Raw genomic sequence first — 17,693 nt, 5'->3', positions numbered from 1 at the left:
TCTTATAGTTTCAGCAAGTCTTTCATCAATAATGAAGTCATCTCTATGGTTATCTGGGGTCCAAAACCTAAGGAATAACAACATTTCTGAAGATTACAACCACAAATTCAGACGAATCATCGTGGCAATTTCTATAACTGATGATTTCGAGTAGGAAGCGAGTACACATTCAAATTTTTGGTTCGAGCGCAATGGAGTCGTGAATAAAAGGCAGAAGACTGCACTAAGAGAATTGTGTTTGAAGGAAGTTCTTTTCGCGAATGAATAAAGTTGCAAACTAGGATGTCTTGTAATGTCTAAAAGACATTGTCTAAATCAGTGATGAGCAACCTTTATTCTTCAGTAGGCCACCACTGAAAACCTAATATTCCATATGGACCACAATGAAAACAATATGAAATACTTTAATATATTAATCAAAAAATTTTCATTTAATTTTTTTTTAAATTTGATTTACTTTTTATTAGTAATACTTTCAATATATACACATATTTAGACAATCAATATGTACATAATTTTTTTTTAAATGAAAAGAAATTAAATAGCTGCTGAAATTTAATTAATGAGATATTTGGCTCTGTTTCTCATCAACAAGCTTTTCAATATTGGGAAGTATGTTTGAAACTGTGACTCTAATACAATTTTTTAGTCGTTCGTCATCACAGTGATTTTGACGATAATTTTTTACAATTTTCATTTTCAAAAAGAGTTGTTCATACAGATAAGTAATATCAAATAAACTCATCATTTGCCTGAAATGGATAGCCAGCAAGTGAAATTTATCAAATGGAAAGTAAGTCTTATAACAGTCAATAAGACTAACATTTTGAAACTAATTTTTTAGTTCAGTGTTGCTTTGCAAATCAATTATTTCCATTTGAAATTCTTTGGGAACTCTTTCAACGTCTATATGAAAGGGTGATGAGAAAATATCAAAATTAGTTTCATTTTCATGTAAGTTTTTCAACCGTGAATTGAATTCTCTGTATTTCCTCTGCATATTTTTTTCATTTCAGGTGGATTTTCTTTTCTCAAAATCGAAAAATGAGCCATATTATTAGATTCTAGTTGCCGATTCCAAATTTTTAGTTTATTTTCAAAGGTTTTTATTTTATCAAACATTTCATTAATAAGTTTGTTCTATCCTTGAAAATTTACATTTAATTCATTCAAATGTTGAGTAGTGCCAACGCAAAATCACACATCCAGTCCTTGTCATTAAATTCTGGAAACGGGTTGTCATTCATCTCCAAGAATAACTGAATTTCGCTCTTCAAATCATACACATGCTTAAACATTGTGCCATGACTTAACCATTGAACCTCAGTGTTAAAAAGGATATTGTCACATTTGCATTCCATATCTCTCAAAAATTCTTTAAATTCGCAATGATTCAGTCCTCAAGATCTAATAAAATTTACATTTTTAATGATCAGTGGAACAACACTGGACAATTTCAAAACTTTTGTACTCAAATTTTCTCGGTGCAAAATGCAGTGAGAAATAATTATTTCGCACCCTGTTAATCTTTTATGTCTCTTGATAATAATCCCAACAGACTAACATTCATACTAGACATAGCTCAAGCTCCATCTGTTGTTATACCAACAATCTTTTCTATTGGGATATTGAATTGATTAAGAACAGTTTTTCAGTTCCCTGTATATATATATATATATATATATCTTTTCTAGTAGTAGTTCCCTTCAGTGGAACTAAGATGCAAATTCTTTGGTGATGTTAAAACTAGAATCTGTTCCTCTCAAAAAGACAGCACGTTGTGCTGTATCACTAATATTATAACTTTCATCTAAAGTCAAAGAAATCCATTCTAACTTAGAAATATTCCCTGCAAAATTTCCTCAATACTTTGTGAAAGATCGTCTATCTTTCTTGCGATTGTAAATTGCAACAAGCTGATATTTTCGAAATTATATCTTTATATTTTTTTATCAGGAAAAGTGACATCTGCCACAGCTAGTAAGCATTCTTTTACTATTTCACCATCAGAGAATGATTTTACTCTTTTCACCAAAATTTGACTAACAATATAGCATTCACAAACTGCAGTATCTAAAGTTAATGAAGCAGCTCTAAATACATTTTGCGTTTTCTGCAGTTGATTCACCTTGTCTTCACACAAATATCCTTGAAAATTGTCAAATTTTGAAGAATGTTTAATTTTATAATGCCTCTTGATGTTATATCCTTGAGAAGAGATATCTTTTCACAGCATATCAAGCAAACAGCATCGTCTTTCATGCAAGTAAAAAAAATAGTCACATGTCCATCTTTCATTAAACTGACACTCTTCATCCTCAACTTTGTGTTTTCTACATTTTAAACTCACTGATTAAACAAAGGGTTCTATTTGTAAAAAATAAATTATATTACCCTTTCTTTTAGTGTTACATGGTGATCAGCATTCATTTTAGAAATTATAGAGTTTACAACCGTGTTATAAATAACTATTTTAATTTCCCGACATTTCGACCTTCATGTTAAGGTCATCATTTGGAATATACACAAATATACAAAGGCAAGCTGAGTTACATTTCACGCAGTTGCTAAAGAGACAATGATTTGATGAACAGCTATTCTACTGGTATGACCTCTAGTGAAAATATGATATATATTAAAAAAAAAATAAATAAATAAAAATAAAAATTAATTAATTAGAAACTACATCAAAGCTATATTCCATTTAAGATAGCATCAGAGAAACATTCTTTCATATAGATAGTTTTCTTACAGTAACAATGATGTCCTAATTTCACATGACAATTGTTAATATTAGATTTAAGATTCTGAATTATCAGGATAGACTTGGAGGATGACCTGCCATGATCCATGGTAAAGCGAGGGACCTCTTAGCAGACCAAGAGCCAGGTCTGGATACAACACAATGTGAGATTCCATACTCTCTTGTAACAGAGTAATATCAAGTTAAGAACAAACAGAATCTTCTTCAAGCTTTCCAATAATTCTTCCCCATGTGAAATCATCCAGATCAGTGATGAGCACTCTGCGGCCCTCCAGCTACAAACATGTGACCTGCCGAAACATAGCACTTCATTTAGCTGAAGTGTAAAGCTTTTAGGCACAATGATATCGATATGAAGCACACATTAAATAGTCACGTGAAAAACATTCCCTTGCAATGGTAATTCCCACGATTGTGCCATTCAGCTTTACATTTTCAGTCATGCACAAATAGTTGTACTTTAACGATATATGAAACAGATACAAGTTCTTTCAAAACCTAAGCAAATTATAAATTTATGACGGTAATATAATTTTCATTTTAGAAATTATGGACATGACAACCGTGTTATAAATAACTATTTTAATTTCCCGATGTTTCGACCTTCATATTAAGATCATCATCTGGAGTACACACAAATATACAAGCTGAGTTACATTTCATACAGTATGCTAAAGAGACAATGATTTGATCAACAGCTTGATCGCTAGTGAAAATATTTGTGTGTGCTTCAGATGATGACCTTAATATGAAGGTCGAAATGTCGGGAAATTAAAATAGTTATTTATAACACGGTTGTAAAGTCCATAATTTTTTCTAAAATGAAAATTATATTACCATTATAAATTTATAATTTGCATAGGTTTTGAAAGAACTTGTATCAATAAGTTTATTCAAGAATAATGCAACTACTTTCATATATCTTTAAAGTACAACTATTCATGCGTGACTGAAAATGCAAAGGTGAATGACACAATCATGGGAACTACCATTGCGAGGAACTGTTTTTCACGTGACTTTTTAATGTGTGTTTCATATCGATATCATTGTGTCTAAAATCTTTACACTTCAGCTAAATGAAGTGCAATGTTTAGGCAGGCCACAGGTTAGTAGCTGGAGGGCCGCAGGGTGCTCATCACTGATCTAGATGACTTCACATGGGGAAGAATTATTTGAAAGCTTGAAGAAGCATGTAGAATTACTGATATTACAAGAGAATATGGAATCTCACATTGTGTTGTATACAGACCTGGCTCTGGGTCTGCTAAGAGGTCGCCCCCGCTATACCATGGAGCATGACAGATTTTTGGTTACAACAGTAAAATGTAATCTATGCAACATGACAGGCCAAGTCGGCTCTATTCAAGCACAGGTATGTGGATATCTCGACAGACTGTGGCAAGATGTCTCCGACAAGGAGTCCTATACACCCAAAGGCCTGTGGACTGGAGATCTTTATTCACAGCTCATCACAGAGTATGCTTTCAATGGTGTTGTGTCCAATGAATATTGGACAAGACACCAATTAATGTACAGATGAGTCATTTTAGTCTTTCCTCCGATTCTAAACAACACTTGCTCTGGTATGCAAGTGGTACTGCTTACCACTGCAAGAATGTTCTTGAAAGGAATAGATACAGTGATGCTGAGATCATGGTGTAGGGAGGTATTATGCTTAATGGATGCGCTGAGTTACAAGTTTTAAAAAGGGACTATGACTGGTAAACGATATTGCAATGAAGTTCTTCAACATCATGCCTGATCATTCCATGGTTCTTTAGGTAAAGAATTCGTTTTTATGGATGACAATGCCACACCACACTGTACATAAGCAGTGAAGATACTTCTGGAGACCAAGGATATTAATCGAAATGAGTGGCCAGCATGCTCCCCAGATCTCAATCCCCAACAGTGCATGTATATAGAGAAGCACTAATGCTTGAAATTCCCCTTCATTAAAAAAAAAAAAAAAAAAAAAAAAAAAAAAAAAAAAAAAAAAAGCCTCATCTAAGGGAATTTCAAGCATTAATTGGTCTCAAAATTCCTAATTTGCCCGGTGCTAAGCATGGTCCGATGTTGTGAGAGATGCAATGCAGGACATATTCCATAATATTAAAATTTCTCTCCGCATAGCTTTCTGTAAAAACTGTACATTAATTCCTAAACTACGTCCTTAGGAAATTTGTAACTTTCGCCAAAAATGTACTGTCAAATACAATTTGACAGTATGTTTTTGACACATTTTTTGTGTAACATAATTTATTAGTATGCTAGCAATCAATTTATGTCCACATTTGGATGTAGTCACAAATATTTTTTCGTATACAGGTAAAAATGTAGTTCATCCTTATCTTTTGGACACCAAAAAGGGTGTCCACATTGGACCTCCCTAGTTTCAATGTATTACTACTACTTAAGTGTACGGACAATGGTGTCAAATTGTATATGAGAAGGAATAGTCACCAAGTTTTTGTAAAAAAAATCAGTACTCTTCCACATGTGTGCTTTTACTAGCACATACAATGTCAAGTTGATAGTCTATCTCTGATCATATTCTCCCAAAGCATGTCAGGGGTGATGGAGGACACAGAAGCAGAAATGCAATGCTTCAGGTTCTCTAGGCTGTCTACTTAAAAAAAAAAAAAAAAATCAAACAGGGTAAGATCCAGCGATGGTGGTGGCTAGGGAATAGGTCCTCCATGTCTGATCCACTGCTGAGGGAAGACGCTGTCAAGAGTTGCAAGGACTTCCAAATGCCAGTGTGGCAGGGCATCCTGTTGAAAGAGGATGTGTAGTTGCAAGTCTTTGAGTTGTGGAAAGGCAAAATTTTACAGCATGTCGAGGTAAATCATTGCTGCAAAAAAAAAAGGTTCAATGATAGTGTTTGGCATTACATCACACCAGACGTTTACTTTGGGACTGTCACGCATGTGTTCCATGAGGAATTTCACTCCCCCATATCCTGACGTTGTGCTTGTTCACTTTTCCACTGACATGAAAAGTGGCCTCATCTGAAAAGCAAATCTGGATTCCTGTCAATTTCCAGAATTTCAGCTGCAAATATTACCCGTTGTGGCTTACCATTTTGCTTGATTTCTTGTAACACCTGTACTCTGTATGCTTGTAGACACAATTTATGATGGATGACCTTGTGAACAGTGGGCAGGGTATTTGTATTTCATGTGACACTCTCCTAATGGATTTTGTCAGGCTTCACGACAAATCCTCTCTACCTTCTCTTCCAATACTGATTGCTTCCCTCCTCCATTTTGTTTTGAAATGCTTCCTGTCGTTAGGAAATTTTCTTTCCACAAATGGATGCTCTTGGGATCTTAGGGTGCTGCCTTTATGTACACCTGATGGAACTTACACTGTACTGCTTTGATTGATTTCAGCTCAGCTAACCACCACACAACTTGCATTTTCTCAGCCCCTGATGCCATGTCTAAAACTGCGGCAGCCCTGTCCAGCAGTGGCACTGCACTGCAGGCAGAAAAAAATTCTGGATGAAACTCGTAGAGCCTTTGAAATGTTTGAACAACCTAAACCTTAAATATTTCTGCACTTCGGTTTTGTACCGTTCTTTGAAACTAGGAAGGCCCCATGTGGACATTCTGTATATCTGAATGTATCATTAAGATACTTAGAACTCTTAATATTCTATTCTAAATGTAAGATTTCTTCTCTAAGTTAAATGAGGAACACAAAAATTTATATTAAGCACAGGGATGCAGAACAGACTTTTACTAAACTTACAGAACATGTTTTCACCTTCAAGCACATCTAGACTCCATGGAAGCATAAGAATAAAAAAAAATAAATCATTAAGAATTCTCTGAGAAAGAGGGAGAAACTTCAGCTAACCGTCTGAAGATTAGTGAACTGGAAGTGGTTCTAACACAATTTCTTTGGGAGAAGACTATAAACCTATAGATCTGAGAATTACATTTCTCCCACTGTAGGAAGTAATACTGCTCATCTTATTCACTAAATTTTTTTTTCTTTTACTACATGCTTAGAACTTTGGGATGTAGTAAAATGAGTATAATGAGGTTGTGAACTCTGTTTAACTCATTTAATGCTTGAATTGTTGATTTTTTTGTTATTTATGCAAGCACTTATGTTCCAATTTTGTTCACACTGAAGACACCTAAAAAAATGTGTGAGTGAAAGAAACCTTTGGACTAAATATTTTTCTTTTTTTCACATAAAATAATTTGTTTGAAATGCCTTTATCAACAATGATTATAATAATAAAAAAAAAGTTGGTGTCTTCCCTCCTTGCTGAGTTCTTAATGTAATGTGTATGTCAGACAATTTATTATTTCCAGGCTTCCATGAAGTCACTAGACTCAATGTGGGAAATCCTTCTATTCTACATGTAACACTTGAATTCTTTCAGTGTCAATGTGATCACTATGAACTGTGACTGCATTCAAACTCTTCAATTACTCTCCATGCAAAACTGACTTTTCTCTCCTCTGATCATAACATCCTCATGTAGCTAAGGACCTTTGGTTTGGTGATCATTCATCTCATTCGTTTCATTCCCCCACCCCAGGACATGTTGAACCTATTTATAAAGGCTTTTCAATTGCAGGTTTATCCAGTTTCAAATAGAAGTTAGAGATTTTAGCACCTAGATATTGGATTTTTCATCATGCTAAACAGACAAAATAGCTTGACTTGTGCAATTAACAGACAATACTGGCATCACAGCCTTATTTGCTCTAGTCATAATTCAAACAAACCATCTAAATGAGAAACTTCTTCTAACATATTACAAGTCTTAATGATATCTTCTCCTCTTCCTAGCACTAATATTTACTGCTTGTTAAAAGGGCACTATCAAAGAGAAACTTTAAAAATGCAGTCTTTATGTTTCTGGATTTTGATCTCAGCTGACTATCCAGTTTGGCCAAAATGACTGTTGGTAAAAACAAGGTACTTGATAACACTCAGAATAGTTGTTTAACTATGTTTATTTACATACAGAACATAAAGAAAAATGAAGGAAATCTTAGTTTTCATAAGTTTTTCTTATATTCTGTAAGAGCTGGCTTACTTGAATTTTTATACAATTTCTTCTTTTCTAGGACTGCTGTTTTTAACTTGAGTCAGCAAGAAGTTCTAATTTTTCTATCTTTGCAGATGGCTTCACATATTCCTCGATGACTGAGTCAATCAATGTTTTCTTCAGATTTTGCTAGTAAGTCATTTAAGTTTTTGTTTCTTATTTTCATCTCTTGCTTTAATCCAGTGATTTTGTATATTAAGGTTACACACACCTGAGCAATGCTTGAGTGATTTTTTTTTTTAATTTAAATTTTTCAAGCTTTTTCAAACTTTTACATAGATTTTACTTTTCAGCATGGTATTTATTATTACTCTGCTCAAAACTAAATGATCCTCATCACTTCCAATTCCAATCTCTTCCTCTCTTTTCCAATGAAGCTGCTTATGCTGATGGTTCCTATCTTCAATTCTGTAGAGTTTGTTTCAGTAGCTGACTTATAACTGTTTGTTATGGTTCCTTGACAAAAATATTGGAAGTCTTAGAAATATATACACGTTAGCACAAGAATAATGTTTAATTTGCCAAATATTTCGGTCTGAATATTACAGACCATCTTCAGTGGTTACATAGGAATAGTTTTAAAAAACAAAGTGGAATACGAACAATTGATCATTCACACATAGAACGCGCCGTGTGATGTCATATCGCTAAGTATTAGAAGAGTAAACATTAAAAAAAAAAAACATAATTAAAGATATTAATTCAGAAATTCATATAATGATCTTAAATAACATTATACTGATAATAAAAAATTAATGTGTTATCCTGATTAAACTTTCCCAAATTTTTGATATAGATATACAGTCATTACGATTCAAGTTAGGATGTTGAAGTAAGGCCTCTGCACTTTCTTTAAATAAACGTTCAAATTTGTAGTAACATCTGTGTAGGAGGAGAGTCTTGGCCGTAAAGGATGTTGTGGTTTGTCTTGAGTGATTTTTTTTTTTGAAACTTTTGCATAGATTTTACTTTTACTAATACTTAGCGATATGACATCATGCGGCGTGTTCTATGTATGAATGATCAATTGTTCGTATTCCACTTTGTTTTTTAAAACTATTCCTATGTAGCCATTGAAGATGGTCTGTAATATTCAGACCGAAATATTTGGCAAATTAAACATTATTCTTGTGCTAACGTGTATATATTTCTAATCATTATGTCACAAGTATCGTTAAAAAATCAAATATCGGAAGTCTTGTCTTACTGGGCTGTGCACTCAGCTGGCAATACCTGATTGCATTGTACTTTCATAATATGCGTGATTCAAGCAAACAAGGAATACACTTCACTGGGCCAAGCTCCAAACTGCTAGCCCATTCTTGTTAGTTGAGTATTCATCTGGATATAAAACGGCACCACAGTAGAGCAAGGTTGCAACATTAGATCAGTACTTTCAGTTTTCCAAATTCTCTATGTTAAAATCTGCTCCAGTTATTAAGTTTTGACCCTTAAACTAATCCCAAAATTTATATTAAAAAATTCACTGCTTCAGTGGTTACTGCAACTATATTCAGGAGAAGAAAATATGTGAAACATATTTTCTATATTATAGAATATATACCACACATACTCTATAATATGCTCAGAATGAAAAGGAAAGAAAAACAGACTGAAATTCAGTGGTTTTGTTTGAACAATGAACAATGATAGGACCTTCAGTCATATCATAGGTCATACTACTGTACTTATACCTTCTAGAATTACTGCTATACTTGTTTCTGTTTTGTCCTCTTATCCATGTTCAATGTTTTAAGCTCCCTCTTTCCTAACTTAAATGAGCTTCTTGCTTGAATGAGTATGAATAATTACAATGAATTTATGATGCTTTTACCAAAGGTGGAATGCTCTCAGTGACCTTACAGTTGATCAGTTGGAAGTGTAGAATATCTGCTATTTAGTAATAGCAGATTTTTTATATTTTGTAAATTTAGTAATAGCTGATGTTTTTTGTTTTTTTTATTAAAAATAAGGAAAGGAAAAGTTTTAGTTTTTTTTTGTACATCTATGGCATGTCAGAAGGTATTTGATTACAATATTTATTAGTATCAAAAAATAAAGGCTTCACCTCTGTTTCCTTTTAATTCTGATGGGGGGGGGAGTATTAATTTTCTGACTATATTTTTACACCATTGAAGAACCGTAGCCTTGTTCACAAAAGCAATGTTTTTGCTTTCATTTTCAATGCCATGTTGTTTTGTCACACCAGGCGTCTACTAGTGCACAAAATGAAGTTTCCGAATAGGAAGTTTAATAAAGTGAGAGGAAAAATATAACAGTTGTTGATTAGAACAGAACATGTTCTGAAAATTGGGGGGGGGGGGGGGGATATAATGTAATGGAAAGGATTGAATGAATTTTCTTTCAAAGGAATCTAAGTTGAAATGTGGATAAAACTGCTAAGAAGGGATTATACAGTTTTTCCTATATAATCCTTTTTTATCATCATATTTAAAAAGAACTAACAGATAGTTCTTTTTAAATATGATGAACAGCAAACTTGTTCTGATTAAATGTTTTAAACATGGAAATGAACTTTTCTTCTGTGTAAAGGGGTGAAGTGAGTTTCCCAAAGAAAAAAGAAAACTTTAAAATGATCTCTACATTGCATTTCCAAGAAAACAGAAAAGGAACTAATACGTTTACAAGTGACAATAAAATAAAGAAACAGTCATATTCAAGATATGATGCATTGAAAGTCTGTCTGTGTATTTTGTCATCAACAGGCAGGGTGTCATAACATGCTGGTAAGATGCATGTTATTACTTTTGAGACCAACTTACTCCACAAGTTTTCTTTTGAAATGGATTTTAAAAAAATTAAATAAGTCAACCTAGAAAATGATAAGTATTGTTAGCTGACCAAAAAAAGTTAGAAAAGCAGTGTTATTTTGAGTAATTATGTAGATTAATAGCTAGTGAAAGTAGAAAATATGAGTGTGAGTTCTTTGCAATTAACTGTGTTTGTGATATTGGCAGAGACCATGTTTCATCATATACTTGTTCTCTGATAAAACCACTATTACAATAGTTAAATGATAAGAGTAGTTACACTAATAAAGAACAATTTTTCTACCATCTGCATGTTGATTTCTATTAAATTTGCAATGCTAAAAAATCAACATACTATGAAACAGGTAAATAATACACATCATGATAATAATAATACACAGTCTTACACATCATGAATGTACTTTGAATAACCAAATATTGTCAATTCTCATTACAGTGAACTCAATGGAAAATGCTGGGAATTTCAAAAGAATACTGATGTATGAGATTTTGGGTGGGACTCTGTTTAAGTGAGTGAGTGTGTTATAAGAGTATTTACTATACTAAGAGTTGACTACCATGATACAATGAAGAGTAATATTAATTAACTTTTATGAACAGATATTCAAACAAATAATATCTGATAAGAAAACAGTAATTTTTAGCAAATTTATTTCACAATAAATGAAAACCATGAAAACACTCAAGTAACCATCAATGACATACCTTTCAGTTTATTAAGAATATCATTTTTCACTTCAGTTAATGCCTTGTCCCTTGAAATCTGTAGAAAAATAAAATTAGATTTGCATTCTGAATTAACATGTGTCCCTTTCACCAACTAGTAATGACAAATAATAGCATTTTCAATTCATAAAGAAATAAAATCTTGATCAGAAGAGTATCAGTGACATACCTTTATGTTCAAACAACTTGCTAAGATGAAGCCAGTTTAAAATGAAAATAATATTTTATGTTCATTAAAATGGATAGCAGCTAAAATGAAATGGACAGCAGCTAAAAAGCACACTCCTACCTCTCCAGTTTCTATCTCAGAAAAATAGGGACTATTGGTCTATCTTCATACAAATAACAACAAATGCAAATAACATCATCATCAAATTCCTGACATGCCCTCAAGGGGATGTACAACACGAAATCTTGATGTTACATCTATTAGAATGAAGATAATGTTTGTTTCCCACCCTCTATCATATTCTATAAAGTGGTAAGAAAAAGGAATACGCTGATTTCGTAGCCTTCTTAAGTTTTCATAACCAGTCTGGTCAGTCATGCTTGCCCACTCTTCAAACAGGTTGCAGATTTTGAATCCTACTGTGGCAATGAATATTTGTGAATGTTTTTAGGTGGGGTATGAACTTACTTGAACAAAACTTTTATGTTCTGTCTATAGAGCAAGGTTTCTGGATTATGTGAGTTATACACACACATACACACAGGACTTGAAAAATTTTATGCTGGATTACAAATCAGGCAATTACTTCACTTGTGATATGTTACATCAAGCATATGCTACTACATTTGGCTATTATATCATAGTCACACATTTATTCCTTGGGCAGGTCAATTTATAAGCTTTTGTTAATGCTATGGTTAATTCTTACCCTCTATAACTAACACAATTGAAACAAATATGTTAATTATTTATGTAATAGTGTGTTTCTTAGCCTGCATGAAAAAAAAATGCATGAAAGTAAAAATGCAGTAACCATTTTAACAACAAATATTTAGAAGTTGCAACAGCATGAAAAGTTCGCATGTTGAAATAAGTGAATTACAAAGTGCATGTTTGCAACCAGAATTTTAATAAAAAATTAAAAACAAAAGACATGTTTGTTGAGTCTGATAAAATCTTTCTGAATGTCTTCTCTTGAATTTTGAAGCTGTTTTTCTCTACACATATTAAAGTAACCATAACAGAGCAGAGTTAAAAAGTCTTCAGTTATATCATAAAAATGGCAAGTAGCATTACTATCCTGAGGATAATGGAAATATGACTTATTGGACAGATGTCAGCCATTTTGCCCAACTCAAAGCTTCCTTCCATAAAAAATGTTTGGTGCTTTATGATGCAAGCACAGCTGTGGTCATACTGCATTAAATAAATGATCATAGCAGTATATAACTGCTATGATAATTAACATAGCAGTATATTAAATAAATGATCAAAGCAGTATATATAGTTTTAAAAAGAAAGGTGCACAAAAATAAGTAAATAAGAAATGGATACAAAGCAGATGTAAAACAATCAATGAAAAAAGTGTAAAAAGTTCTCAAAGCAAATTAAAAACATTAAAAGATTAAAAATATATATATTAAATATTATATATAGATATATATATTTAATGGCTACTCTACAAAAACTATCAATAAACAACTATACTATCGTCAATGAAACAACGTAGAAACACAGGACAACCACAAAGGTTATATCTCCTTGCCATACATCAGCACGCTCTCAAAGAAACTACGAAGAATTTTGGGAAAGTTTAACATAAAAACGTGCTTCTCTACTCTTCCCAAACTAAGATCAAGTTTAAGCAAATACAAATAAGCTCACAACCAACTACAATTCCCAGGTGTGTACAAAATCACACGTGACTGTGGAAAAACCATACTATGGCCAAACGGAAAAATCCATCCTCCTACGTCTTGAAGAACACCGAAGAGACATTGCTTACAAAAGAACCAGAGCTAGTGCCGTCTCAAGCCATGTCCTGTTTTCAGTAAACACAAATAATGAAGACCGCCAACATGAGATAAACTGGACAACAACTTCAAACCTTCATATGCCATGACGAGGCAGAACGCCGCATAGTCGAGTCTAAAGAAATTGTCATGGACCTTCTCCATATAAACAGTAACCTCAGCTACAATTTACCGGACTCATTCAGCTCTACTGTCAGATATAGGCACACACACTCGTGAAGCCACAGGCATCTAACAATAGAACTTCAACACGGACTGTAGCTCCAATTCAAAGTTAACTGTGGTTTATAGTCAAATTTATAGTAACTCAATGTTTCATTATAGTGTTTTTTATTCGCTTTTTGTGTTCTCTAACACCTGAAGAAGCCAGCCATTCTGATGAAACATATTGTGTATTTAATAAATTTAATTGTTTGTTCTAATTCTCGGATCTCAGTCAGTATATAAAAGTATGAACATATCTACATTATATATATATATTAAATATTACTATCTGAGACCTCCAGGGAGTCAAGGACTCATCGAGAAAGGCTGTAAATTACCCAACCCAGCTATCATACCCTCCCTTAAATTCATTTAAGCAAGATGCACTCAATACCTGTAAGGGCAAATTATTCCACTCACTAACTGCTCTCTGGGAGAAAAACCTAGCTCTTAACCCTTTCTTGACTAAGAACAACCTTAACTTCCATGGATGACCCTGTGTTCTCTCCCCCACCTTCCATATAACGGAAAATTTCATTAGTTGATATCCTATAAAACCCATTCAAAAGTTTATAGACCTCTATCATATAACCTCTCTTTCTCCTGTTAATCAGAGTCTGTAATCCACATACTCGCAATCTGTCCTCAAAATCTAAATCCCATAATCTGGATATAATCTTTGTAACGCTTCTTTGCACCCTTTCCACAGCTTTTTTATCCCCTTGGAACCTGGGAGACCAAATCTGCGCACAGCAATCCAAGTGTGGTCTTATCAAAGCCTTATAAAGAGGCAAAATTACTTCCTTATCCTTACATGTCAAGGTTCGCTTCAACATAGCAATTATCCTCTGAGTTGTATTTGCAACTTTTGCTATATGACATTTGAACTTTAAATTCTTATCCACCAATACACCAAGATCCATTGCCTCTTCAGTTTCTTGTAGCATAGTCCAGCTAATATATAATATGTCACTGGAACTCTAATCACGTCAAAGTGCATAACTTTACACTTACTAACATTAAACTGACAGCCATTTTCGTTTACCCAGATTTCCAGTCTATTCAAATCATTTTGTAATTGCTGAATATCAGTAGCATCCCTGATTGCCCTGCCTCTCTTTGCATCATCAGCAAACAATTGCAAATCTGATGATAGATCCTGCTTGATGTCATTAATGTATAGATTGAACAATAATGGCCCAAGGACTGAACCCTGAGGTACACTACTGGTCACCTTAAAATTGGCAGATTCACACCCACTGTATACCACTTTTTCATATCTGTCTATCAACCATTCCCTGATCCAAGTCAATAGATTATGTTCCAATCCCATATTCAACAGCCTATCGTGTGGTATCCTATCAAATGCCTTAGAAAAATCCAACATTATCATAGTGTATCCATTCCCTTTATCCAACTCGGCCATAACATTGTTATCAAATATGAGCAAATTGCTAAAACGACCTTCCTTTAGTAAACCCATGCTGTTCCCTGCAAAGTATAGAATGCTTGTCTACCCATTTCTGTATGCGAGTTCTTACCAACTTCTCTGAAATCTTCAGTACCACACCAGAGATACTAATAGGTTGGTAGTTAGACACATCCGTTTTTGCATCACCCTTGTGCAATGGAACTATCATACATTCCTTCCATTCCTGTGGTATCATTCCTGAGTTGATACTCAAGTTATACAAATGTGTGAAAGGCCTAGCCAATTCAGCTGAACATTCCTATAACAAATGGGCAGTTATTCCATCTGTCCCTATTGGCAAATTCTTATCCAGGTTATGCAACAGCTCTTCAACCTCATTTTCAAGAACCTCTAACTCTTCATCCAACACAGCAGTAGCACCATGCTACATACTCCTGGTTGATATATCTTAGCAAAGTGAGCACTCATTAACTGAACAATCTCCTTGGCTTCCGACACTCGTGTACCATTTGCATTCAATAAAGTTATTCTTCCACATTCATTCTTTCTTTTGCTTGCAGCATAACGATAAAAGTCTTTTGGATTGCCTTTAGCTTGCATGGCCAATTTCCTTTCATACTCCATTTTAGCTTTTCTCACAATACTTGTTATTTTTCTGGTCTGGGCTTTACATATTTCATAACTCCTCTCACTTTTATTCTCATGATATTCTTTCCACATCATCTTCTTCTTGCAGATCTCTAGCTTAATAAGGCTGCACATCCATTTCACTGCCAACCTATTTATTCTTCGAACACTAGGGACACATTCAGATACCACCTCATTTAATCACTTTTTCAAAGATTCCCATGCATTGCTGACATTTTTTCCATTCAGTAACTGATACCATGGGACCAAAGATAGCATTCTTCTAAGTTGATCATAATTTCCAACTTTGTAATCAGCATGTAGCCTGATTTAATCGGAGCTTCAATACAAGTAGATACTTCCCAAGAAAGAACAGCATGATATCTGTCACCAATTGGTGGTAAAACACCATATTCTTGACAGAGATCCCTTCTGATGCTATGAGCAAATCCAACACTCTTTGACCTCGAGTTCCTTCTTTCACATGCTGCTTGAGAAAGTCATCTCACAACAATTCAATAAATTCCTCTTTTTTCTGATCATGAGATTTCTCTTCTACGCAATCAATGTTTGGAAAATTAAAGTCACCCATAATGATCATTCGCTTGGTACCCATAAGGCTAAATTGGCAATACATTTCTTCATCCTCCTACAACTGAGCTGCCAGGTCTGAAGCAACACTGCACCATATATTTCATTCTGTTAACCTCCACTTCACACCAAATATTAGACTCAAACTCATTGCTACATGGGATATTGTTACCATCATTGTTTTCTTGTATTTCTACCCTAACTGGACTTAAGTCATCTGATATCATTAGTACCACTCCTCCTTCTCTCCAATCTCTTCTGTCATTCCTAAAAATAGTATATCCTAAAATAGTATATATTAAAAAATACGCATATTAGAAGGGTACATACAAGAAACAATACCGTATAAATAAAAAATAGCATAAAGTACCTATATATGAAAAAAAAAAAGTTAATCGTCCATAAAAAATTTTAAATGAAAGACATGTCTGTTGAGTCGGATAAAATCTTCCTGAGTGTATAGGGCTCAGACAGATCACGGATATCACTAAAATAATTACAACATTCATTCATGAAATGAGAAGAGTCAACTAAAATAATACTAATGGCGAATTCAGCATCAGAAAACACACAAAAGCACATTATTCACTTAAAAAGAAGGAATGTGTGAGATGACCATGATCTAAGTGAAGCTGAGCAAGTACAACTTCCTTTGTTCAAACTCTGCACAGACTAGACTGACATAATTTGATTTCGGGCTTAATTTGGAAGCGCTTTTTATCAGTCTCTCTTTGTTCCAAGATGAATGCCACTGAGATTAAAGTTTGTGTCCGATACCCAGTAACAGATTGTAGGTGTTTGAGAAATGAGAAGGTATCTATAGCCTCATTTTCTTTTATCCCAACATGGCTTTGAAATCAACGTTGGAAATCAGCTGTTGACATCAAAGCAACAAAAGTCGCATTGATGTCATTAGATTTTTTTGTTTGCCTCAACACACTGACTAGGAATAGATGATATGCAAAATGTTTCAGTTGTAATTCTGATGGCTTGATAGCAAATGTTGTCTAGCTATCGCCAAGAGCACCTGGCGATAGCTAGAGAGAAGCATAGACTTGGGACCCATAATCAAGTTTTAATCTTATCAATGTCCTCCAAAAGGTAGAAGAGAGGGCATATGCAATCTTCACTGTTTTATGGCATCTGTCTTGTAACCGACGTTATGTGAAGGAGGAAGATATGTTTATTGTCAAATATGAGCCTCAAGAACTTGGCTTCTGGTGCAACTGAGATTGTCCTGCTCAATGTCCTGAGTCAGGATAAGATTACATCTGCAGCAAAATGCACACAAAAACTGTCTTCTGCTGTGAAAATCTGAACCCATTTGCAAGTGCCCATTTTAAGAGATGGCTTGCTGCAGCTATCTTTCTATATCACTCATATTGCAGAACAACAGAAGATAGTGAAGTCATCCACACAGAAGGGATTGCTTACTATTGGAGGAAGTTCTTATTGAGTTGCCCTTGAGTGCAAAATGCATGACACTTAAAACCGAGT

General features: G+C 34.0%; 1 protein-coding gene across 1 annotated transcript in view; it reads right to left on the bottom strand.

Annotated features, from left to right (window-relative positions):
- The window catches only part of PNPase (polyribonucleotide nucleotidyltransferase 1), a 440,058-nt gene that overhangs the window by 246,135 nt on the left and 176,230 nt on the right, over positions 1-17,693 (bottom strand). The window contains exon 9 of the mRNA XM_090395838.1: positions 11,339-11,396. Within this exon, the coding sequence (XP_090251964.1) occupies positions 11,339-11,396 (58 nt within the window). The remainder of the gene's footprint in view (positions 1-11,338; positions 11,397-17,693) is intronic.

Source organism: Typopeltis vanoorti, chromosome 7, assembly GCF_054136105.1.
Source record: "Typopeltis vanoorti isolate ZY-2024b chromosome 7, IOZ_Tvanoo_1.0, whole genome shotgun sequence".
In the NCBI taxonomy this organism is placed as follows: domain Eukaryota; kingdom Metazoa; phylum Arthropoda; class Arachnida; order Uropygi; family Thelyphonidae; genus Typopeltis; species Typopeltis vanoorti.
Note: the sequence above shows the minus strand (reverse complement) of the source record. Positions and strands in the feature narration are given on the sequence as shown.